The 27,503-nt window shown below is 36.7% G+C and overlaps 1 protein-coding gene across 4 annotated transcripts in view; it reads right to left on the bottom strand.

Moving 5' to 3' along the window:
- Positions 1-27,503, bottom strand: part of EPB41L5 (erythrocyte membrane protein band 4.1 like 5) — a 175,142-nt gene that overhangs the window by 80,099 nt on the left and 67,540 nt on the right. The window contains exon 17 of one of the 4 annotated variants that reach the window (XM_045825864.1): positions 24,529-25,545. The exons of the other annotated variants lie outside the window; for them this stretch is intronic. Coding sequence (XP_045681820.1) covers positions 25,365-25,545 — 181 coding nt within the window. The 3' untranslated portion in view covers positions 24,529-25,364. Of the gene's footprint in view, positions 1-24,528; positions 25,546-27,503 lie in introns of those variants that run through there. 4 annotated transcript variants of the gene reach the window in all.

Genomic DNA, 27,503 nt, shown 5'->3' on the forward strand with positions numbered 1-27,503 from the left:
CTGCTGTGTTAATCCATTTTTCCTACCTCCTGCCACTGATCACATACAAAATAGGTGGGAGCTGTGAATATCAGTATACCTGCTGGAGGAGAAAAACTACCAACAAAGGAACCATGAAAAAGGTAAAAACCCAAATACAAGAGCCCACACAAACAGAAGAAAGGACAAACCTAGAGCATCCAGACAAAGAGATCAAAGAGACCACACCACTGAACTTCACCGAATTCCTAACATAGAAGTTCATTCTACAAAGACAGCTAGCAAAGTGAAACACCAGGAAGTGCAGAAACAAACAAAAAGAGTCATCTAAAACAGTGAGACAAAAAAAGAACATGCAGTCAAAAGGAATGGGAGACTCCCCACTAAAGGAGCTAAATGAAATAGAGGTAACCAAACTATCAGATATAGAATTCAAAATAATGGTTATGAAGATGCTCAAGGACAAATACAAGGAACTGAGTGAGAACTACATCAGCATGAAAAAGGAAATAGAAACTACAAACAAAAAAAACCAGGAAGAAATGAACAATAATATCTCAGAAATAAAAAACACAATGGAAGGAATTACAAGCAGGCTGGATGAAACAGAGGATCCAATCAGCAAGCTGGAGGGCAAGGTAGAAAAAAACGCTCAGAAGGAGCAAGAAAAGGAAAAGAGACTCAGAAAGAACAAACAGGTGGTAGGGAGCTGCAAGACATCATGAAATGTAATAATATCTGTATGATAGGGATACCAGAAGGAGAAGAAGAAGAACAAGGGATAGAAAACCTGGTTGAAAAAGTAATGATGAAAAACTTCCCTAATTTGATGAAAGAAAAAGCCACACAAGTCCAGGAAACACAGAGTTCCAATCAAGAGGAACCCAAAGAGGTTCATGTCAAGACACATCATAATTAAAACCACAAAATTCCCAGACAGAGAGAATTGTAGAGGCAGCAAGGAAGAAACACAAAGTAACATACAAGGGAGCCCTGATAAGGTTAGCAGCAGATTTCTCAATGGAAACACATCAAGCCAGGAGAGAATGGTAAGAAATATTCCAAGTAATGAGAACCAGAAGCCTTCAACCAAAGCTACTTTGCCCAGCAAGGCTCACAATTAAGATGGAAGGCCAAATAAGGAGCTTCCCAGACAAAAGAACCCTCAAAGAATACACCTGCACGAAACCAGCTCTGCAAGAGACACTAAAGGGACTGCTCAAGAAAAGGAAAAGAGTGAAAGAGAAACACAGGTAGGAAAAAATGGCAATGAGTAAGTATTTTTCAATAGTAACCTTAAACATAAATGGATTAAATGCTCCAATCAAAAGACAGAGAATAGTTGAATGGATAAGAAACCATGACCCACATATGCTGCCTACAAGTGGCCCACCTCAGAAAAAAAGACCTACACAGACTGAAAGTGAAGGGCCAGAAACAAATCTTCCAAGCAAATGGACAGGAAAAAAGAGCTGGGATAGCAATACTCATATCAGACAAGACAGACTTCAAAAAAAAGGGCCATAAAAAGAGACGCAGAAGATCACTTCATAATACTCAAGGGAAGAATCCATCAAGGAGACATAAACATTGTAAATATATATGCCCCAAACATAGGAGCACCCAAATATATAAAGAAAATCTTGGAGGACTTCTAGGAAGACATTAACAAAAACACAATTATAGTAGGGGATTTCAACACCCTGTCAGTAATGGACAAATCTTCCAAACAAAATATCAACAGAGATATTGCAGCATCGAACAATGTCCTAGATCAAATGGACTTAACTAATATAGAGAGAGCCTTTCATTCCAAAGAAGCAAAATACACATGCTTTTCAAATGCACATGGAACATTTTCAAAGATAGACCACATGATAGGACACCAAACAAGCCTCAACAATTTCAAGAAAACTGAAATCATGTGAACAGGCATTTTCTCTGACCACAAGGGACTGAAAATAGAAACCAACCTCAAGGAAAAAACTCAAAAACACTCAAACTCATGGAGATTCAATAGCATGCTATTGAACAATGAATGAGTCAAGAATGAGATGAAGGAAGAGATCAAAAAGTTTGTGGAAACAAAGGAAAATGAACTCACAACAACCCAAGACTTATGGGACACAGTGAAGGCAGTCCCGAGAGGGAAGTTCCTAGTGATACAGGCCTACCTAAAAAAAATAGAAACATTTCAAATAAACAACCTAACCGACATTACAACTGACACCACAGAAATACAGAGGATTCTAAGAAATTACTATGAAGAACTACATTCCAAGAAGTTTGAAGACCTAAGTGAAATGGACAGATTCTTAGAAAAATATAATTCTCCAAAATTCAATGAAGAAGCAGAAAGCCTGTACAGACCAATAACAGCAGATCAAATTGAAGCAGTAATCAAAAAACTCCCAGCACACAGAAGCCATGGATCAGACAGTTTCACAGGAGAATCCTATAAAGCATTTAAGGAAGAGCTAACCCCTAACATTCACAGACTATTCTAAAAAATCCAAGAAGATGGAAGACTCCCAAACTCTTTTTATGAACTCAGCATCAGAAGTCAGCATCATCCTAATCCCAAAACCAGATAAAGACACAACAAAGAAAGAAAACTTCAGGCCAATATCGCTGATGAACACAGACACTAAAATCCTCAACAAAATATTGGCAAATTGCATCCAGCCATACATTAAAAGGATTATACACCATGACCAAGTGGAATTCATCCCAGGGATGCAAGGATGGTTCAATATTTGTAAATCAACAAATGTAATACATCACATAAACAAAAGGAAAGACAAAAATCATGTGATCATAGCAATAGATGTGGAAAAAGCATTTGATAAGGTACAGCACCCATTTATGATAAAAACACTCAGCAAAGTGGGAATAAAAGGAGCATTACTTAACATAATCAAGGCCATATATGAGAGACCCACAGCCAACATCACACTCAATGGGCAAAAATTAAAATCTTTCCCACTAAGATCAGGAATAAGGCAAGGTTGCCCACTTTCACCACTTCTATTCAACACAGTATTGGAAGTCCTAGCCACAGCAATCAGACAAGAAAAAGAAATAAAAGGCATCCAGATTGGAAAGGAGGAAGTAAAGCTGTCACTTTTTGCAGATGACATGATAGTGTACATAGAAAATCCTATAGACTTGGCCAAAAAACTGCTTGACCTAATAAATGAATCTGTCAAATCAGTGGGATACAAAGTCAATGTTCAGGTATCAAAGGTATTTTTGTATACCAACAATGAAACATCAGAAACAGAAATCAGGAAAAAAATCCCATTTGATAGAGCCAAAAGAAAAATAAAACACCTAGGAATAACCCTAACCAAGGAGGTAAAAACCTGTACTCAGCAAATTACCAACACTGAAGAAATTAAGGAAGACACGAACAAATGGAAACATATACCATGTTCATGGATCAGAAGAATTAACATCATCAAAATGTCCATACTACCCAAAGAAATTTATATATTTAATGTAATACCTATTAAAGTACCTATGGCATATTTCACAGATATAGAATGAACACTTCAAAGATTTATATGGAACCAAAAATGACCCCTAATAGCTGCAGCAATTTTGATAAAGAGCAAAGTAGGAGGGATCACAATACCTGATACCAAACTGTATTACATGGCCACTATAATCAAAACAGTCTGGTACTGGCATAAGAACAGGCACATAGACCAATGGAACAGAAAAGAGAGCCCAGAAATAAACCCAAGTCTCTATGGTCAATTAATATTTGACAAAAGGGACAGAAGCATAAAATGGAATAAAAATAGTCTCTTCAACAAATGGTGTTGGGAGAACATGCAAAAAAATGAAAATAGACCACCAACTTACACCATACACAAAAATAGACTTAAGGTGGGTACAAGATTTAAATATAAGTTGTGACACCATAAAAGCCCTAAAGGAAAACATAGGCAGAAAAATCTCAGATATTCCACACAGCAATGGTTTCATTGATATGTGAGCAAGGAACATAAAGGTAAGAATAAACAAATGGGATCTCATTGAAATAAAAAGCTTCTCCCAGGCTACAGAAAACAGTATTAAAATAAAAAGAGAGCCAACCGTATGGGAAAACATATTTGCCAATGATACCTAGACAAGGGTTTAATCTCCAAAATATATAAAGAACTTACATGACTCCACTCTAAGAAGACAAGCAACCCAATTAAAAAATGGGCAAAGGACTTGAACAGACACTTCTCCAAGGAGGACATACAGAGGGTCCAGAGACATACGACAAGATGCTCAGTATCACTAGCTATCAGAGAGATGCACATTAAAACCACAATGAGATACCACTTCACACCAGTCAGAGTGGCCATCATAAACAAAGCAACAAACAAGTGTTGGAGAGGTTGTAGAGAAAAAAAAAAGGGAACGCTAGTGCACTGTTGGTGGGACTGCAGACTGGTATAACCACTATGGAAAACAGTATGGAACTTCCTCAGAAAACTAGAAATGGATCTGCCTTTTGACTCAGCAATTCCACTGCTGGGACTATATCCTAAGAACCCTGAAACACCAATCCAAAAGAACCTATGCACCCCAATGTTCATAGCAGCACAATTTACAATAGCCAAGTGCTGGAAGCACCTTAAGTACCCATCAGTAAATGAATGGATAAAAAAACTATGGTACATTTACACAATGGAATTCTATATAGCAGAAAGAAAGAAGGAGCTCCTACCCTTTGCAACAGCATGAATGGAGCTGGAAAGCATTATGCTAAGTGAAATAAGCCAGTTAGTGAAAGACAAATACCATATGATCTTACTTTTAACGGGAACCTAATCAGAAACGAATAAGCAAGCAAAATATAACCAAAGACACTGAAACTGAGAACAGGTTGACAGTGACCAGAAGGGAGAGAGGAGAGGATTATAGGGGGATAGATTGAAGGGCTTTACAGGAACAATTATAAAGGACACACGGACAATAACAAGGCGGGGTGGAAACAGGGGAGGGGACGGAGGTGGGAAGGGCTGAGGTGGTGGGTAGGGGTGGGAGGAAAAGCAAGAAAACTACTTGAACAACAATAAAAATGTTAAAAAAAATAAAACATGAAAAACAAAATAAACAAGCAGAACAGAAACAGAATCACAGAAAGAGAACATCTGGAAGGTTGCCAGATGGGAGGGAGGTAGAGGAGATGGGTGAAAAATGAAAAGGGATTAAAGAGTATGAATTGGGAGCTACAAAACAGTTATGGGATGTAAAGTACAGCACAAGGAATAGAATAGGGAAAGAATATGTGTGCTTGATCCAATGAGATGAACAACAGTGTGGGGATTGCCTGAGGGAGAGGATGGGCATTGGAGAGGATCGGCATTGGATGGGGGGGAGTGCAAATAGGGAACAAAATGGGACAACTGTAATAGCATAAACAATAAAAATAATTTTTAAAAAATAAAAATAATTTTAAACAATTACCAATGGCATGTTTCACACAACTAGAACAAATATTTCTAAAATTTATATGGAACCACAAAAAGCCCAAATAGCCACAGCAATCTTGAGAAAGAAGAACCAAGTTGGAAGAATCACGCTACCTGATATCAAACCATACTACAAGGCCACAGTAATCAAAACAGCATGGTACTATCATGAAAACAGACATATAGATATGGGACAGAATACAGAACCAGCAATAAACCCATGTCTTTACAGTCAATTAATGTTTGACAAAGGAGGGAAAAAGATAAAGTGGGGTAAAGATAGTCTATTCCATAAATGGTTTGGGCAGACTGAATAGATGGGTGCAAAAAAGTAAAACTAGATCAACTTCTTACACCACACATAGGAATAAACTGAAAATGGATTAAAGACTTAATGTTAGACTTGAAACCATAAAAATCATAAAGAAAAAATAGGCAGTAAAATCTCAGACATTACTTCTAGCAATATTTTTTTTCTGACATATCTCTTTGGGCAAGGGAAACAAAAGAAAAAATATAAACAAATGGACTACATCAAACTAAAAAGTGTTTTTGCACAGCAAAGGAAACCATCAACAAAATGAAAAGACAACCCAATGAATAAGAGAATATAGTCACCAATGATACATGTGATAAGAAGTTAATAAGCAAATTTATTTTAAAAAACTTAGTAAATTCAACACCAAAAATATCCAATTAAGAAATGGGAAGAGGACCTGAGTAAACACTTCTCTAAAGAGGACATACAGATGGTGGACATTTGAAAAGATGTTCAATGACAATAATCATCAAGGAAATGGAAATTAAAGCCACAATGATTTATCACCTCACACATCAGAATGGCTACCATCAATAAATCAACAAACAACAAGTGCTGGTGAGGCTGTGGGGAAAAGGGAACCTTCGTGCACTGTTGGTGGGAATACAGGTTGATGTAATCACAGTGGAAAGGAGTATGGAGTTACCTCAAAAATTAAAAAATGGAACTGCCTTATGACCCAACAATTCCACTTCTGGGAATATATCCAAAGAAATCCAAAACACTAATTGGAAAGAATATATGCACCACTATGTTCATTGCAGCATTATTTGTAATAGCCAAGATTTGGAAGCAGCCCAAGTGCCCATTAGTAGAAGATGAGTGGATAGGAAAACTGTGATGCATTTATACACTGGAATACTACCCAGATGTAAAAAAAAAAAGAAGAGGAAGAAGGAAGAAGAAAGAAATCTTACCCTTTGTAACAGTATAGATGGACCTGCAGAACATTATGCTAAGTGAGATAAGCCAGTCAAAGAACCATGGGTACCATATGATTTCACTCTTATGTGGAATCTAATGAAAAAGTGATCAAGCAAAATAAAGACACACCATAGACAGAGATCAGGCTGACAGCTGTTGGGGAAGGGAGTGTGTTGGAGTGCTGGGAGAGGGGTAGAGAAATTAAAAAAAAAAAAAAGAAAAGGAAAAAAAAACATGAATAATGGTGTGGGGATTGCCAGGGAAAGTGTGGGGAGTGGTGGAGGAGGGTAAAGGTGAGATATATGATGATGGAAGAAGACTTGACTTGGGATGGTAAGCACACAAAACAGTGTACAGATGATGCATTGTGGAACTGCTCACCTGAAACATGTGTAATTTGGTTAACCAGTGTCACCCCAAAAAATTAAATAAAAAGGAAAAATATACCAAGGAAGAAAGAATTCTCAAAGCAGCCTGGGAAAAGAAGATGGTAATCTATAAAAGAAATCCCATTAGATTATCATCAGATTTTTTCAGCAGAAACTATAAGCTAAGAAAGAGTGAAATCAATTATTTAAATTACTGAAAGAGAAAAATCACCAGTCAAGAATAATATATCCAGGAAAGTTATCCTTAGGTATGAAAGAGAAAGACCTTTCCAGACATACAAAAGCTGAGAGAATTTACCACAAGAGCTGCATTATAGAAAATACTGAAGGGCAAAAAGACAAAAAAGATACAAAACTATGAGCAAGATGACTAACATCAGGAAATTGCAACCCTTGTTCAGAACAGGGTATCAGCTACTTAAATATAACAGAAAAATCAAAGGAGGTAGACATTTTAAGAAGGAGACAATAGTTACTGCAATTGAGAAATGAATGCACAGCACAAAGAGGGATAATTTGTGACAAGAAAAACTTAAAAAGTACGGGAGTAAAAGACTGAACTGACACAGGTGAATGGAAATAAGCTGCAAGCAGAAGAAAAAGCATTATTGTATACATGAAACTTTCTTTTGCATAAACCTAACAGTAACCATACACACACACACACACACACACACACACACACACACACACACACAATTTAGAACTGAAACATAAACAGAGAAAATGAAGAAAAAAGTCAGAATACTACCAAACTAAAACACAGAAATGCAAGGGCCAAAAACAAAACAAAACAAAACAAAAAAATAAAGACACAGAGCTACCAGAAAACTAAAGATAAAATGGCTATAGGAAATTCCTATATACCAATAATTATGCTAAGTGTAAATGGAATCAACTCACTAATTAAAAGGCACAGAGTAGGAGTTCCAGCCAAGATGGTGAAGTAGGCAGAAATGCTTTGCTTCCTTGTGCGCACGTGCACACACACACACACACAAAACAACCAATTTAAAAATAAAGAACAATCAGAACTGTCAGAAACATTTGCATGGAAGTCCAACAACCAAGGAGTTGAAGAAACATTCACCCATATGGTAGGAGGGGCACAAATGGACAACCTGGCTGAAATGACACATGGCAAGGCAGCGGCTGGAAGACTGGGTGAGCAATCCCACATCTGTGCACAGACAAGCCTAGGGGAAGAAAAGGGGAATGAGACAGACTGCACAATCCAGGTTGTCAGCATGGGAAACTTAAGACTCAAAACCCCAGGCTGTCAAAAAAAATCTGTGGGCATTGTGGCAGCAGCAGAAACCTCCAGCCTCACAGGAGATTTTGTTGGAGAGACCCAAAGGTTTCTAAAACATACACAAACCTACCCACCTGTGAGTCAGCACTTGAAAGGGCACAATCCACTTGTGGGAAGCAAAGGAAGTGACTGAAAGTGGGACTAGAGGAGAACTATCAGCAGAGGATTGCCCTGGCCTGGTGAATACCTAAGTCTCCTCCCCTTACCACACAACAGGTGCGCCGAGACAAAGAAATATGTCCCAACTGAATGAACAGATCAAAACTCCAAAAACAGAACTAAGCGATGCAGAGATAGCCAATGTATCAGATGCAGAGTTCAAAAGACTGTTAATCAAGATGCTCACAGAATTGGCTGAGTATGGTCACAAAATTGTGAAAAAAGTGAAGGCTAGGCAAAGTGAAATGAAAAATGTATAGGGACCAACAGTGAGGGGAAGGAAACCAGGACTCAAATCAACGACTGGAACAGAAGGAAGAAATAAATATTCAACCAGAACAGAATGAAGAAAGAAAAATTCAAGAAAATGAACAGCAGCTTAGGAACTTCCGGGACAACTTGAAACTTTACAACATCTGAATCATAGGGTGGCAAGGAGGAGGAGAAGAAGAACAAGAAATTGAAAACTTATTTGAAAAAATAATGAAGAAGAACTTCCTCAATCTGGTAAAGGAAACAGATATACAAGTCTAGGAAGCTCAGAGTCCCAACAGGAAGAACTGAAAGAGGAACATACAAAGACACATCTTAATTAAATTGAGCAAGATTAAAGAAAAGGAAAAAAATCTTAAAAGCAGTACAATAAAAGGAGACAGTTATCTATAAAGGAGTTCCCATAGGCTATCAGCTATCTCAAAAGAAAACTTGAGAAAGGCTATCTTTCTCAAAAGAAAACTTGCAGGCAAGAAGCGGCTGGACAGAAGTATTCAAAGTCAGGAAAGGCAAGGACCTACATCCAAGATTACTCTATCCAGCAAATCTGTCATTTAGAATGGAAGGGCAGATAAAGTGCTTCCCAGATAAGGTCAAGTTAAAGGAGTTCATCATCACCAAACCCTTATGATATGAAATATTAAAGGGACTTATAAGAAAAAGAAGATCAAAAGTATGAACAGTAAAATGACAACAAACTGCGAACTATTAACAACTGAACGTAAAACAAAAACTAAGCAAACAACTAGAACAGGAACAGATTCACAGAAATGGCGATCACATGGAGGGTTTTAGTCAGGAATGGGAGAGGGGAGCATAGGGAAAAGGGTACAAGGAATAAGAAGCATAAATGTTAGGTACAAAACAGACAGCGGGAAGTTAAGAATAGTATAGAAAATGGAGAAACCAAGAACTTATAGGTATAGCCCATGGACATGAACTAAGGGGGTGGGTGCAGGGCATAGGGGAATAAAAGAGGGAAAATGGGACAACTGTAATAGCATAATCCATAAAACATATATATTTTTTTAAAAAGCAGAATTTGGTAAAAGCCAAGTACATACTTACCCCTGAGCATTCTAACTTACATACAAAACTTCAATAATATTTATCTTTTTACCTTACCTCTCTAAAACAGAGAAATAATGAATCATCCTGGTAAAAGAGCTGTGCACAAATTGAAGAATTATTTGTCAGTGTGCTTTGTTTTCATTCTATACAATCTACTTAACATAGATAGGGACATATTTTATGACAATGTACTACAAAATTAAAAGGTTGGTTGTTTGAAAAGACTAAACAGATCAGCCTCAAAACACACACACAAACAGAAATAGGAGATAGAATTTCAGACCCTACCTATAAAATGAAAGGTTACATTATTATATCCAATTTTTAAAATGAGCAAACTGTGAATAAACAGTTCTCCAAAGGACATGTGCAAATGGCCAACAAGCATATATATATATCCAACATTTTTAGCCCCCTGACAATGCAAATCAAAACCACGATCCACACTTACAACTAGGATGGCTGTAATGAAAAAGGTAAAATTGCTGGTGGATGTGCAAAATGATGCGCAGCTGCTTTGGAAAACAATTTGGCAGTTCAAGATGTTAAACACAGATATTACCCAGCAATTCCACTCCTATGTGTATACTGAAAAGAACTGAAAACACATGTACATAATAAAAAAAAATACCTGTATGGCAGTTCCTCAAATAACATTGTTTCGTTCAATGTCATCTCATTAACATGGATGAAAAAAAAAAAAACCTCGATTCCCAATCAGGGCCACTGTCTGTAAGGAGTTTAGTCTCTGCATGTTCTGCGTGTTTTCCCTGGGAATCTGGTTTCCTCCCACCTTCCCAAAATGTACACACTGGGTGAATTGGCCGAACTTGAGCCACCCTGAGACTGAGAGAGAGAGAGAGAGTGTGTGTGTGTGTGTACGCATGTGTCCTACAATGGAAGGGATCTTGTCCAGGGTGGGGCTCCACCTTGAGCTGCCTGGACAGGCTCCAGCCACCTGGGACCCTGAACTAGAATTAAGCATGTTGGAAAATAATCTTACTTGTTTTTTTAACCTTTATTAAACATATGTATAGATCCCATATACTTCAATGTTTAATATTGAAATTGTTTTAGGTCTTTATTTAGAAGTTTGGTTATATTTTTTGACCAGAAATATGCCACAGAAACTTAACTCCTGTTTATAACAACTAGTCTATGGCAATATCAGTTTCATTATACATTGCTTTGTTTAAAGTCAGTTTCTAAGAACCTATCTACCATGTTATGTGAGCACTTACTGTACATAAATGTTTGACCCCGGATGTTGTGGCTCAGTGGATTGAGTACCGGCCTGTGAAACAAAAGGTCACTGGTTCAATTCCCAGTCAGGGCACATGCCTGGGTTGCAGGCCAGGTCCCCAGCAGAGGGTGTGTGAGAGGCAACCACACAATGTTTCTCTCCCTTTTTCCCTCCCTTCCCCTCTATTTAAAAATAAATAAAATCTTGTAAAAAACATTTGTAGTAACATTACTCGTAAGAGCCCAAAAGTAGAAACCCAAATTGCCCTCAACTGATGGATGAACAAATAAAATGTCTATCAAACAAGGGAATATATTAAACCACTAAAATGAATCAAATATTGATACAAATGGATGAAACTTAAAAACACTATGCTAAATAAAGTCAGACACAAAAGGTCACATATTCTATGATTCTGTTTATAGGATATTTCCAGAATGAGCAAATGCATAGAGACAAAAGTAAACCAGTGTTTGCTAGGGCCTAGGAGAGAGAACAGATAGTAACTACTAGTGGCTAAGGGGTTTCTGTTGGGGATGAACATATTCTGGAATTAGAGTGGTGATGGTTGCACATCTTTGTAAAATACTAAAAACCAATGAACCATATACTTAAAAAGTTTTTAAGACACAGACATTATCTTTTCAATCTATGCCTTTAGGCAATGTCCCAGTACACATCAATTAGTCAAGAATGTACAAAGGAATATGTAAGGACACTATCTCTTCCATCCATCTCCTTCCTTTTCATGGACACTTACCTGTATAAATAGAAGCAGTTTGTTTTGTTCCTCACTTCATTTTGGGAAATCTTGTTTTTACTTATTTAAAGTAGTAGATGCTAGCTAAGAAAAGCAGCATCACCCCTCTCTCTCTCTGAAAATTCAGTTTATCTATTAAGGTCCATTTTCTGTGCATTTACAAATATATACGAGATTTGACTGCTTTTACAGAAATTGGAACATACTTCCCTTGATTTTCTAACAACAGTGTATCACTGACATACTCCAGTAACAAGATATGTAGAATTTTCATTCTTTAACCATTACATAACATGAATGCAGCATATTTCATTTTAATTAGTCTTCCACCAATTAACATTCATTCTTCACACAGCCTCCTGAGCTATCTTTCTAAGGCAGAACTGTTATCACATTCCTATTTATTCTCCATACTGTAGGCTCCACCAACCTTTATACTAGATGGAGTCAGTATTGTAGATATCAGTCTGGACACTAGGACCAAGCTGTCTGAGTTTGGAGCCCAGCCTTACCATATATGGTATTAGTAACGTGACTTTGGGCAAGTTACATACCTTTATTATGCCCTACTTCCTGCATTGTCTTTAGTATCTTATAATTCCTATGATTAAATGCTTTGCTGGAGTACATGTTTTACCTCCAAAACAATGCCAGGGACAGCAGCACTCAAATATCAACTGTCATTATTACTATACATCTCCATGGATTCTATATTCACTACTCAAACTCATTCTTCAACTATAGCTTTTACTTTGGTACTTTAAAATTTTCTTTTGCTATAGTTCTTAGTCCACAATGATTTAGACAACCAGTGTTCCTGATCCTACGTATTTCTCAAAATCCGACGCAAATGTCAGGAAGCTTAACTTCAATCTCTTCTACTCTTCTGTGACTTAGCTTGCCTAAGAATTTAGCACTTTTATAGGTTATTTGTAAAACTGCCCATCTACACAGTTTGAGTGTACATTTCTTGAGGCCAGAGACAGCATTCTGACTATTCCTGCATTGCCAAGTGTGCCAAGACATGTGTGGCGTTCATTTAGTTAACCAACCAACCAATATTTATGGAGTGTTGAGCCAAGCACTGCCTTGGGAATAGAAAACAAAATGTTTACCCATGATGAGGCTTGCATTCTATTGAATAATATACAGCGATGACAAAGAAGTAAACATATAATATGTAAAATGAAGTGAGGTGATGAAAAAGTAAAGCAAGGTAAGAATAGGGAATGTAAAGAGGATGGCAGGGGGGGGCATGATTGTCTCGGAGAAGTCAGGAAAGGTTTCTTTGATAAGAAACCTAAAGGTGTCAGAATAAACCATAAGACATTCAAGAGAGGAATATGCAGACAGGAGGAAAAGAAGAGATCCTTAGAGGGAACACACTGGTATATTTGAGCAAGTCTCTGGAGGCAAGTGAGCAAGATTAGCAGAAAATAAGTGATGGGGAAAATGTTTTTGTAAAGATTTTGGGTTTTAGTCTGGGTCAGATGAAGACCCCTGAAAGATCTGAGCAGAGTAGTACGGTGATCTAACTTATAATTACTGTGGCTGCTGAGGGGAACATGAGACAGCAGGGGGGGGAAGGGCAACACATGAGAGATCAGGTAAGAGGTAAGGAATGATAGTAAATGTTTCAAGGGTGGGAGTAGAAGAGATGGTGACAAGTGGTAGATTGTGGATATATTTTGAAGAAAGAACTGACAGAATCTACTGACTACTGAGTAGAGACAAAGAAGGGTCAAGAAATTATTAGGCCCTGGCTGGGTAGCTTGGTTGGTTAGAGCATCATCCCTATACACCAAGATGGCTGTTTCAATCCCTGGTCAGGGCACATAAAAGAATCAACCAATGAATGCATAACTAAGTGGAACAACAAATCAATTTCTCTCTCTCCCTCCCCTTCCCTTCCTCTAAAATCAATTAAAAAAAAGAAAGAGATCAGGTGCTATGATCTAAGCCAGTGCTTATGCTTCAGTGTGCATTATGATCTCCAAGAGGGCATGTTAAAACAGATTGCTGGGCCTCATCTCCAGAGTTTGTGGTTCAGTAGGTCTGGAGTGGAGCTTGTGACACACTTGCTTACCAAGAGGAAAAACGGAACTGCCAATTACTGATCTAGAAAAAAAATATAGAAATTTTAAAAATAGAATCAGTAGTTCCATTTTGAACAAATTAAATTTGAGATGTCTTAGTATCATGACTCTCTAGTATTTTCCCCAAAATCAATGGCCTCAATCTAATCATTGAAAGACATCACATACATACATCCAAACTGAAGAACTAGAAGGTATCCGACTAGTATTCTTCAAAAGATCAAGGAAATGGAATGCCTAAATGTCAGACAGGAGGAGCTAAAGCAACATAGGATCTCGAATCAGACAGTGGATCATTTGTGAAAGATTGGTGAAATCTGAATTAGGTCCATAGTTTAGTGTTCTCGTACCATTCATTTCTTAGTTTTGATAACAGTCCCACTGGACCATTGTTACATAGGATGTCAACATTAGGGGAAACTAATGAAGGACACTGTGAAAGCTCTCTGCACTACTTTGCAACCGCTCTGTAAGCCTAAAGTTATTTCGAATTGAAATGGGAAATTGCCAGTGTATAGATGATATTTAAAATCACCTATACTAAATGAGATTACCAAGAAAATGAGTTATTACAGAAAAGGTCCTAAGACGAGGTTTAGGGGGTTAGAGACATAAAGAGAAACTAACAAAAGAGGACTAAAAATGATGGCTAGTGAGGTTAGTCAGTAAGAAAATGGTGTCCTTATGCTAAGTGAAGAAAACATTTCATGAAGAAGGAAGTGAGCAACTGCTTTAAGTGCCAATAATTAAAGACTGATTGTGAGATTAAAAATGTGGATGTCATTTGTGAACTAACAAAGCTATTTTGTTGGAGTGATAGCATAACACTACTAGACAAGCAGAGCCTCTATACGAATGCCCCTCCTGAAGACACTTTACTTCCATCTCTTGCAAAATTTTCATATACTTATTTTATGAGAATATGAAATTTAGTGCCGTCTAAACTGTTGTCATAAATATGTGATCACTGTCTTAAATATGGCACTTGTGCAGTGCACAGCCTGCACAATCATACTAATTAGCTTAGCAGAAACAAATTCTGATTAGAATGGGTTCAAAATACAATGAGAAAACAGAGGCACTAAGTATAGACAATTCTTTCATTACAAGTTTTGCTGTCAGTAGAACAAATAAATGAGGCAAAGTCAAAAGTGAAGATGGATTCAGGGAGGATTTTTTAAATAACCTGTTTCTGCAATGAGAATATTCTAGTAGAGAAGGAAAACTGATGCTACAGAACAAGGAAGTAGAATTGCTGAATGATGTTCTTGAGTAGCTGAGAGTCAAGATCTAGTAGACAGGTGGAGAGGTGGGCCTTTAACAAGAGCAGGGACAGCTCACCTAGAGCAACAGAAGGGAAAGCAGAAAGTGTACGACCAAATGGAGATAAGTTAATTAATTTAATTAATAAGATGGTAGGTATGTACAGAAGATCTCTTTTAGTTGCTTATTTTCCCAGTAAAATATTGGAAGCAAGGTCATCAGCTGAGAGTGAGGAATAGAGAGAGAAGTGAAGAGGTGATAGAGGTTTGAAAGAGAAGAAATAGCTGCCAGCATAGTGGGAGCATGAATAAAGAAATGTGATAGGATTTCAGGCGGCACTGAAGGGCCTACTTGAGCTTAGAGGCTTAAATGTAAAGTGAGACCATTCAACGATGTGACATTGCATATTCACCATCTACATTATATGCACAGTCGAGAGCTGGATTTAACCAGATGTATACAACAGGGTTAGGGACAGGAAGTTTGAGGGTACCTGCAAAGAATTAATCAGTGCAGAAAAAGCATTTGATAAGGTACAGCATCCATTTATGATAAAAAAACATTCAGCAACATGGGCATAGAAGGAGCATTCCTCAACACAATAAAGGCCATATATGAGACCTGCAGCCAACATCATACTCAATGGGACAAAAACTAAAAACTTTCCCACTAAGATCAGGAGCAAGACAGGGTTGCCCACTTTCAAACAAACAAACAAACAAAGAATTAATCAGAAGTGATTATGTGTAAGGAGGTACTCTGGTGGGTATTAAATAATGAGGTGAATCAGAAAAGAGTGTTAGTACAAAATGCTCCAAGTCTTTTACTTAAAAACTTGCAAACATTGACCTAGGCCTCCTTACCAAATCCAAACTTTTCAGACTGATTTCAATGCCTTTCCAACCTATTCAAATACCTTTAACTGTACAAATCTGTGTAGTTCCAATCAAATTGATAAACTGGATATTTAGGGTACCTGTATTTCCCAGGTCTTTCTAAAAATTTTCAAAGGTTTTTGGTGATGATAACACCATAAAAAATTAATGTAAATTGTTAAATATATATCTTACCTCCAAACTCCTGGGGACTTTAAAATTAAATAATCCCTAAAGCTAATGGCTGGACTAAAAACATAGTTTTAAGAAACTCTTGTGTGTAATGGTATTTTATATCTTGGGATGTTTTCCATAATTTCTGACTAGTTTCACAAAGCAAATCAGGCCAGCAATAATCTTGCAGTTATCATCTCTTATCTTTCATTCTTTTCTTTTACTTCATCTCTAATTACTTAAAATATTACTCATTTAATAACAATAATCACTCATTAGTCAGTAAAGGAGACTTCTGTTAAGTATCCTGCAAATTCTTAGAAATCCTAACCATACACTGGTATATCTGATTTTGTTAAAATTATGTAGTTAGAAACAAAACAAAAATTTATTCAACAATAAAATACAGTATCTGCAGCTGCTAAACCTGTTTTTAAGAGGAGGAAATATGAGTTTATTACACCATTAAGGGAGTCTTCAGTGACACTCCTTGGAGAATGTTGTTCTTTGAGTCAAATATCCCTTCTCCATGCCAGTACAAACAAAATGTTGGCCAGTTCTCAGGAACAAAATATAAAAAGTTCATTCAAACACCATCACCTAGAACTAAGGCCACAGCTTGTTGTCACGAACACACAGGCTTAGGTAATTTCTAATAAAAACTCTGTAAGAAAACTTCCTTCTGGAAAAATAGGAACACTTGTTTTCCTGCTTTGATATAAAACTAAAACTGTATCATTGAAAAAGCCACACATATTTTTTCCTTTCACCAATTTCTTTTGAAGTCTTCTCTTCACTAATTCTCTAAGGCAACTACTATTACAATCCTCCCCATCTGCTCAAAGACCTCCAAACAGCTCATGTGCATTGCACATTAGCAATGGTCAAGAATGGAAGAAATTAAGTTATATAATACACTTTCTATTGAAAAGGACATGCTTATTATCCAAGTATCTACACCATTAAGGTTAATATCAATTGAGCAAGATGAAACTCTCACAATGATTTCATGTGACTAAAGTAAAAGTGAATTTGTTGCACTAGCCAAAAGGTTCACGTTTTTTTTCTGTAAAATAAGACATTTTTCATTTTCACCAATAACTTTACTGAATTGGATATTTTGAGTATGTTGGCTATCTCCTATCTGGTATAATACTGACTATTCTCAATTTAATGTCTTGATTTGATGCTATCAACTTCAACTGTTCTACCCAACCATGGAGCATCATCCAGCTTGAGAAATCTCCAGCACGAAACTTTGCAAACCACTCCTGACTTGTTCAATCAGTCATAGCACCTTCTCCATACACCACACAAATCTTTGTCTTTCAGTTGTTTTTACCTTTCTCAAAACAATAAAGTATAATACACTGAGAATGGTGTATATTTTCTTCCATCTTCAGTATTAAAATGGCTAACACAAACTCACCAATTTTGATCAGTTTTTTATTTTATTATGCTGTTAGTTGTCCCATTCCCCCCTTTATTCCCCTGTCCTGTACACCCCCTTGTACCCGCATCTCCCCCCTTTAGTTCATGTCCATGGGTCGTATATAGTTCTTTGGCTTCTACATTTCTTATACTATTCTTTTTTCCTTTTAAAAATGTTGTTCAAGTAATTTTCTTTTACTCCCATTACAGGCAACACCCCCAGCCCTCCCCATCTCCCTCCCATTTCCACCCCCCCCCCCAGTTTTGGTCCATGTGTCCTTTAAATTTGTTCCTGTAAACCCTTCCCCTTTCCCCCTGAAATTCCCTCCCCGCTGGTCAGCCTATTCTACATTTCAGTGTCTTTGGTTATATTTTGCTTGTTTGTTTGTTTTGCTGTTTAGGTTTCTGTTAAAGGTGAGATCATATGGTATTTGTCTTTCACTGCCTGGCTCATTTCACTTAGCATAATGCTTTCCAGCTCCATCCATGCTGTCACAAACGGTAGGAGATCCTTCTTTCTTTCTACTGCATAGAATTCTATTGTGTAAATGTACCATAGTTTTTTGATCTATTCATTTACTGATGAGCACCTAGGTTGCTTCCAGCACTTAGCTATTATAAATTGTGCTGCTATGAATATTGAAGTGCATAGGTTCTTTTGGTTTGGTGTTTCAGGGTTATTAGGATATAATACTAGCAGTGGAATTGCTGGGTCAAAAGGCAGACCCATTTGTAGCTTTCTGAGAAAATTCCGTACTGTTTTCCATAGTGGTTGTACCAGTCTGCAATTCCACAGTGCACTACGGGTCCCTTTTCTCCACAACTTCTCCAACACTTGTTTGTTGCTTTGTTTATGATGGCCACTCTGACTGGTGTGAAGTGGTATCTTATTGTGGTTTTAATTTGCATCTCTCTGATAGCTAGTGATACTGAGCATCTTGTCATATGTCTCTGGACCCTCTGTATGTCCTCCTTGGAGAAGTGTCTGTTCAAGTCCTTTATCCATTTTTTAATTGAGTTCCTTGTCTTAGAGTGAAGTCCTATGAATTCTTTATATATTTTGGAGATTAAACCCTTGTCTGAGGTATCATTGGCAAATGTTTTCTCATACGTTGTTTTATTTTTATTTTTATTTTAATACTGTTTTCTTTAGCCTGGCAGAAGCTTTTTATTTTGGTAAGATACCATTTGTTTATTTTTTCCTTTATGTTCCTTGCTCTAGGGGATATCAGTAAAAACGTGCTGCCTGGAATATCTGAGATTTTCTACACATGTTCTCCTCCAGGACTTTAATGATGTCACAGTTTATATTTAAATCTTTTATCCACCTTTATTTTTGTGTTCCTTATACTATTCTTAACTTCCCCGTTTATTTTCTACCTACCATTTGTGCTTATTCTCTGTCCATTCCCCACTTCTCTCCCTCTCACTCCCCCACTGATAACCCTCCATGTGACTTTCATTTGTGATTCTGTGCCTGTTCTAGTTGTTTGCTTAGTTTTCCTTTTTTCTTTTTTTTTAGGTTGTTAATAGTTGTTTGTTGTCATTTTACTGTTCATATTTTTATCTTCTTTTTTGTAGAAAGTCCCTTTAACATTTCATATAATAAGGGCTTGGTGATGATGAATTCCTTTAACGTGACCTTATCTGGGAAGCACTTTATCTACCCTTCCATTTTAAATGACAGCTTTGCTGGATAGAGTAATCTTGGATGTAGGTCCTTGCCTTTCCTGACTTGGAATACTTCTTTCCACCCCCTTCCTGTTTGTAAGATTTCTTTTGAGAAATCGGCTGACAGTGTGATGGGAACTCCTTTGTAGGTTAACTTTCTCCTTTTCTCTTTCTTGCTGCTTTGAAGACTCTCTCCTTATCTTTAATCTTGGCTAATGTAATTATGATATGCTTTAACGTGTTATTCCTTGGATCCAACTTCTTGGGACTCACTGAGCTTCCTGGACTTCCGGATAGTCTATTTCCTTTGCCAGATTGGGGCAGTTCTCCTTCATTATGTTTTCAAATAAGTTTTCAATTTCTTGGTCTTCCTCTTCTCCTTCTGGTACCCCTGTGATTCGGATGTTGGGATGCTTAAAGTTGTCCCTGAGGTTCCTAACCCCTCTCCTCATTTATTTGAATTCTTGTTTCTTCATTCTGTTCTGGTTGAATGTTTCTTTTCTTTCTTCTGGTCCACACCATTGATTTGAGTCCTGGTTTCCTTTCCCTCAGTGTTGGTTCCCTGTAGATTTTTCTTTATTTCACAAAATGCAACCTTCATTGCTTCCTGGGTCGTTTTTATACTGCTGAAGTACCCAGTGAATTACTGGAGCATCTTGATAACCAGTTTTGAACTGTGTTATCTGATAGATTGGTTGTCTCTTCATCGCTCAGTTGTATTTTTCCTGAAGCTTTTAACTGTTCTTCCATTTCGACCATCTTTTTTTTGTTGTCTCAGAGTGCCTGTTACATAGTAAGGGGTGGAGCCTTAGGTGTTCACCACAGCAACCCAGGTGGCTGTGTTGTGACACTGTATGTGTGGGAGGGGTTCGAAAAGGAATAGTGCCACTTGCTCTGTTCTCTGCTAGTTTCCAGTCACTTCCCCCACTACCCACAATCAAATTGGGCCCTTCTGGTGTGGATTCCCAGTGTGTGGGCTTGTGTACATTCTAGGACCCTGTGGGTCTCTCCTGTGAGGCTGAGAGTTTCTCCCGCTGCCGGTTCAACCCCCAGAGAAGTTTTCAGCCAGAGACTTTGAGGCTGTTTTCCCCACACTGGAACCCTGAGTTGTGTGATCTATTTTGTTCCCTAGTTGTTCCTCCCAGTTTATCTGCACTTGAATGTGGGAATGCCCAGTCTGCAAGCCATTGCCTTGCCCCAAGTCAATGAATTTTTCTTCTTTAACTCCTTGGCTGTCGGACTTCCTTACAGTTCGATTTTCTGTCAGTTCTGCTTGTTTTGTTTTTAAATTTGTTGTTGTCCTTCTTTTGGTTGTGAAAGGATGCACAGTGTGTCTACCTATGCCTCCATCTTGGCCCGAAGTCTGATCAGTTTGTTTTTGTTTCTGTTTTTTTTTTTTTTAAGATTTTATTTATTTATTTTTAGAGAGGGAAGGGAGGGAGAAAGAGAGAGAGAGAGAAACATCAATGTGCGGTTGCTGAGGTCATGGCCTGCAACCCAGACATGTACCCTGACTGGGAATGGAACCTGCGACACTTTGGTTCGCAGCCCGCGCTCAATCCACTGAGCTACGCCAGCCAGGGCCTTGATCAGTTTGTTTTTAATGTACGCTGGTATGACAGCTGTCACAACACAATCTAAAAAAATTGTCTCAAATGAAGTTCAAGACAACTAAGCGCTAATACAACCCATTTACAAATGAAAACCACATGAACTTTTTGGACAACCCAATATATAAACAGAGGGATGAGAAGTTTTCATGATCTTCAAAAAAAAGGGAGCTGAGGAAAAATACTACAAATTCACAGGACTCACCATATCTAGAAAGGATATGACAAAACGCATTTTATATATGAGACAGAGAGGGACTGAGACAGAGGTTTCCCCAACTCTAAAGCACCTTCAAATTCTCTCTCTTATGTAAAAGCATCTCATATGCAAGCATTCACAATTCCAGAAGCAAGGAATAATTGTTATTAAATTGTGGTGTAATTTATATTAAAATATAGGAAGTTTGGGGTGGTGAAAAGACTAAGTGTTAATGCTGCAAGATGATCTTGTTTTTGCAAATCCATGTATATTGCAAGCCCTACATACAAAGGATAAAAAGAACTTGAAATTATTTTCAAACCCAATATTCAAAGCCTAAGACAAAAAATAATGGCCTTTCAAAGCAATAACTATGTTTTAGAAATTAAGATTATGTCCCAACCAAAACAGATAAAGTACTATGGTTCAAAGGATTACCACTTCTACCATCAAAAGATGCTGCACTAATGCAGATCAATCATTTCTCAACTTCTTTAGTTTAGTCTGTGAATATATATAGAAGTTAAATGGCTCAAAGTTCAGAATTAATCTTCTTATGCTTGTGAAGCCAATTGTCTCCACAACCTTTTTCCTCCTGAAACCCAAAGATACCATACTCCTCCATTCCTTACCCCCTTCATCTTTTTTCCTGTTTTGGCAAGACAGAAAGATGAAATGCATGACGTATCAGGACATATAACAGTGACAAAGCAAAGTTGATAAGCAAAATAATTATTAGCATACTAACCAAGTAAATATGCAAATATCTAGTAAATTAGAGAAACTACCTTAATTAAGGTTCAGCTAATTGTTTTATCCTACGAAACAAGCTGCCTCCCCGTCCTCTATTCAGGAGACACTTGTTTTACATCTTGACATATTTATATGGCACCTATTACACCACGAACAATTTTACCAATAAAGTTCACCCAAATGTGTAACATTTTCTGGATCAACAATTTAAATAAATTAAAAGCCCCGTCCTTCAAAAACAATGATTTGAATTATACTGGTATAATCTTAGAATGTTTGTATACTAGCTGCTTTTTAAGATATACACATATACATGATAGGACAAATAGTTTTTCTCTGTAAATTCATTTAAAAGCACATCTATAATTACCCTATCAAGGTCAGAAGGGTTAGATTATCAAAAATAAATAGGTAATGCTGTTGAAGTGTTTTTAGTAGCAAAAGAAACAATGATCTTTTTTATAAGCTTGTTTATTTTTCATGTGTGAAAGTGTGAAGGTCACTAGCTTTGCTGTGTTTCTGTAAGTTTTCCTTTCAATAACCATTAGGTTGAAACATAACCTAATTTAAGATATGAAAATTAATTATGTTAAATAAAATTAGCCAAGGCGTGGAAGTTGAATCACATGATCCTGAAGTTGTGGTGGTGATGGCTTCCTCTGGTCAAAAGGATAGTGATATCAGTTCCCTAATCTAGGATGCATGATCACTGGCCTTTTGAGCACAATAAAATAGAGTACAAATAGGTCAATGACCATATATTTATTTTTATTTTTCATTTAAAAGACTTTATTTATTTATTTTTAGAGAGAAGGTAAAAGAGAGAGGGAGGGGAAACATCAATGTGTGGTTGCCTCTGGCCTGCCCCCGCTACTGGGGACCTGGCCTGAAACCCAAGCATGTGTCCTGATTAGGAGTCAAACCAGTGACCTTTTGGTTTGTGGGCCGGAGCTCAATCTACTGAGCCACACCAGCCAGGACTGATGACTATATATTTAATTTAGGTTGAGCTACCTATTTTTCATGGCTCTAGAAACATAAATATCAATCTTGAAAATATCAGTAAGGAGAAGTATTCACAATATATGATATAAAATTCAGAGCATGTGGAAATTTCTGTAATACATACAAATTTGATTCTACTACTACCCAGTCTTATCCTTTCACTTACCCCCACCTCCTTTGCTGCCTTCTCTCTCCATCACCTCTCCAACCCAGTTTCTATTACCAGGAATTACAAATGAACTATTATGTAATAAGGTTTTCAAAGAAAGAAAAATCATGATGTGATTTTTCAATCACTTAAATGTAACAGTATTAACTCCAATTATAAGTATAGATATCGACCACTTTCAATATAAACTGAAGATCTCACTCTTCAATTTACAATCCTCTCGTGTTTCCCAAAGTGAGGATTCTGCTAAGAATCCTATGAGACTGCACTTCATATTTCAAGATTAATTTTAAAGTGAAAGAAGTCAAGCCTTGAGACTTTCTAAAAGACCAAAAAAGCTTTGCTATTATTATCCCTCTTTCATTTCTATTATAGAAATGGTAGGTTCTTAATCATATTCACACCCATGAAGTCTTTTCTTGAATGGCACAAAACAGGGTTTCTATGTTTAAAATGTTATTGCTCAAATTCCTTTCTTTTAAAAAATATACCACCATCAATAATACTTGACAATTGTAGCCTAAGCTATGTAAAGTCTAAAATAACCAAAAGGGATATACATTAGTGACCATTTTTTTTAAAAATCCTCACCTGTGCATACGCTTATTGATTTTAGAGAGAGGGGAAGGGAAGGAAAGAGAGAGGGAGAGAAAAGAATGTGAGAGAGAAACATCAATCAGTTGCCTTTTGTATGGGCCTCAACCAGGGACCAAACCTGCAACCTAGGCATGTGTACTGACCAGGTATCAAACCCATGACTTTTTGGTTTATGGGATGATACTCTAATCAACTGAGCCACAGCAGCCAGGGCAGTGGCCATTTTTAAGTACATTAAACAAGGATAGACTTATGTGGTAGGGAGCTGGGCTATTTAAGATATGGATCTGTTTATTTTAAAGGATGCACTAAAGAATGCCTTGACCATCCATGCCTTACATAAATGATGAAAACCTGCCTATAAATATTTAGTTCTGCTAACTTATGTCTTCCATTAACAAGTTATATTTGCAACCAACAATCCACTAATAAAGCCCTTTGAAACTTTTATCTTTACCTAGCAGAGAGTGGTAAGGCTGTTGGTGAGCAGGATAATAATCTGGTTGAGCTGTTTATAATGAAGCTTCATTACCTTGAAGTGTTATGAATTCTCAAATTATATCTCCAAATTACTTTACATATAGTTCAAAAATTAGAAAACTGTTAAAATTTTTAAAAACTGTAAAAAAATCAAAAGAAATACTTCCCTTATATCAATTCCTATTATATCAGAAATGTGCTTTTCCCCATTAATTTGGCTCTATGAATTACACCAAAGAGCTTGGATAATTACATTTTGGAGTTCATAAAGTACTAAAAACAGTAACATATACAATCCATTTAAAAGTGATGTAGTTTTGGCTTCAGAATTTTATTCTAAAGGTTGTACAGGGCCAGATTATGAGGCTGTTGCAAACCTGGGAAATCTATCAGATGCATGAGATGTAAAAAAAACATTGGAAAGACAAAAGTAAATACATTTTCCATTTGTACAACCATTCACTGGTAATGGAACCATTCAGTTAACCAATGGTTAACTAGTGAATTATGCAAAAGTAACCATTCAGATTTCTCTCTCTACATGAGTCACATTACTGTGATTTCTAGGACTTTTGGTAAGTTAAAATACTTGTTTATTAAAAAAATAAGTGTTTTAATGAAACATTATAGTAATTAAAAGTATAAAATCTCAGGTACTTAACTGAAATTAAGGCATGGGCCACCATAAAAACATTATCACTAAGAGTGCTGTATTGTGCCAGGACATGCTACCTTGTGAGTGTCCAATTCTTTTAACCTCAATCTATTTGGATAGCACAGGGCAGGGTGAAAATGGGCAGCTTATTTACAAACACATCACACATAGGTGACCAAGAGAAGGTATGCATTAACATGTTAAAATCTTGAAAAACCTTTCCGAAATCACAATGATATACATACCCTTTCACACAAAACGTATGTTATTATCATGTAGCATGTTAAGATAGCATGTAGCTTCTTCATATCCTTTTCCCTTTCACAGAATTCAATTATTAAAACCATCATACAACTTGTGGCTCAATCTAAAATAACTTCTCCTAAATTCTCTTAAAGTGATCAATCCTTTATAAACACTAGAGAACATATACCATTAATTTTCATGACAAAGAGTCCCAATGCTTAAGAGGCTTAACACTCATATATCAGTCATGGCTGCATGGCTGGGAAAATGAACATCATGATGGACTCCTGCATTCTTCACACTGTGCTCATGGACAAAGTCTGTGTAGTTTCTATGTACAGGCTGGGATGGGGACAAGGCCCTTGTGTTCCACTGGTTTCCACCACGTTGACTGCAGTCACTGGCAGCAGAGAGCCTGGATGGTTGGGGAGTGGGAGGGGAGCACAGTTAGTCAATAGGAAAAGGAGAAAATTGGTGTGTAAGAGGTAATAAAGGAGAAAGTGGCATGCACCACTGCTACAAGCGGTTAATGACATCTCCATGCAAGTACATTCATTCAGTAATAACAAAGGTAGGGAAATCGCACAAATTTACATGTACGGAAAATGTCTACATGAAAATATGTATAGGTAATCAGTCTGTTAAGTGAATTAAATAAAGAAGAAATTTCACAGACAGCAAGACACTCTTTATCTGTCCCTGATGTTGCTACCAAAATCAAGGCAGAAATATTGTTTGAGGTTCTAATGAGAAGAAAAAATATTATAATCTAACAATTCAAATATCTGATAGGACAATTTTACTTAAGGACAAAGGCACATATAAAAAAAACAATTTTAAGAATTATTCCCCACATTAAGTGATTTCAAAAAACTGAAATCCAAGAAACAAAATTCAGAATGAGCATTTTTTAAAAAGTCTATCCTCAGAGGCCATCTAATTTTATATCAATTCCTTTTATATCAGTTCCTAATTACAATAAAGAACCACTGTTCCTTCTATAATCAAGTTTCACAGGAGCTCAGAATTAAATTCAACAAGTATAGATAATGTGATGAGATTGTAAGCCCCCTCCAAGAGTAGCTTAGTAACTGTATTAGATGCCTTTTAACCACAATGCTACAGAAGAGGTCTATAGAACTATGAGAGTGAAACACACATACAAACAATTCCTGGTTAGAAATTATCAGAGTCCTCCAGTAGAAAGAAAACATTTAGTAAGGTTGAGAAAATTGAGGTATTATAATATGGCAAAAAAAAAAAGGCAGCACATATTTAAGATAATGACAAAAAATCATTTCAATTATAAAAGATGTCTAAGGATATTTAAATACAGTATTTTTCTAACTCAATCAAAACATGAATTCACTATTTTTCCTTGGGGAAACTGAAAAGAACTGGCTAAAAGAATTTCTCGGAACAAACTTGGAAGTCTTTTTTACAATAAAATAATCTTTCCTGCAACTGAAATACAATTTCTTCATCAGATCTAACCCATATAATAATTCATGACCCTCAAAATAGGGTCACTGAAAATTTAGGACATTAAATTAGGTTTATGCTTTCCCCAATAAATACAAGATTTTCCTAAATACTATTCAGTTTTGTTTTTGATTTTATAAATGACTTAAGGGGTAAAAAAAAAAACCCCTTTCTTAAAGTTGATACTTATTAGACAATTCTAAGTTACTGATACACTAAATCATTCACTGAAACAATGGTGCCATTTAAAAGATATTAGAAAGAAAACAGGGAGTAGGTTTAGATTAAATTAGTTAAAAGTTTATCTGCCAGGAACAGAATAGTCCATTATTGTGCCCAACTGCTCAAACCTAGGGAGCATTTCAAAATTTTATTAATGTTTCACTTTCTAAAAGAGGACTTTTATATTCACTTAAAAGTATTAATAAGAATCAAAACATGCAGAAACAAAGAATGAAATGCAGAATGTATTTTAAATTAAGGCTGGGGAATCCATTAACTCCAAGACATGTTGGCTCTGCATTCTGTTCCATGCTACTGTTGACATACTCTGAGGCTCTTCAGGTTTTGAAGGTCACCATTTTACTCCTTTTCAGCAAGGGAGGTCTCAGCACAATTACATGAAGAAAGGACACAGAGCTCCAAATGTTTCATTTTCCTTTTAAGTCAATACTCTCAAATTCAGTATTCTTTCTTTAAAGGCTGCATCAAAGGAACTAAGTAATGCCTAACAAATCAAATTAAACAGATTTAAATATGTATCCACAGAGGCTGGAAAACTCAATAAAGATTTAGTGTCATAATACAGGATGCAAACAAACCACAGACTCTTGTTCCATATTAATATAAAAGGTAAGCACCTATTCACAGGAGTTCTTTTATATTTGAAGT

This window comes from Phyllostomus hastatus, unplaced genomic scaffold (genome assembly GCF_019186645.2).
Source record: "Phyllostomus hastatus isolate PE091 unplaced genomic scaffold, TTU_PhHast_1.1 phas_scaffold_60, whole genome shotgun sequence".
NCBI classification, from domain to species: Eukaryota; Metazoa; Chordata; class Mammalia; order Chiroptera; family Phyllostomidae; genus Phyllostomus; species Phyllostomus hastatus.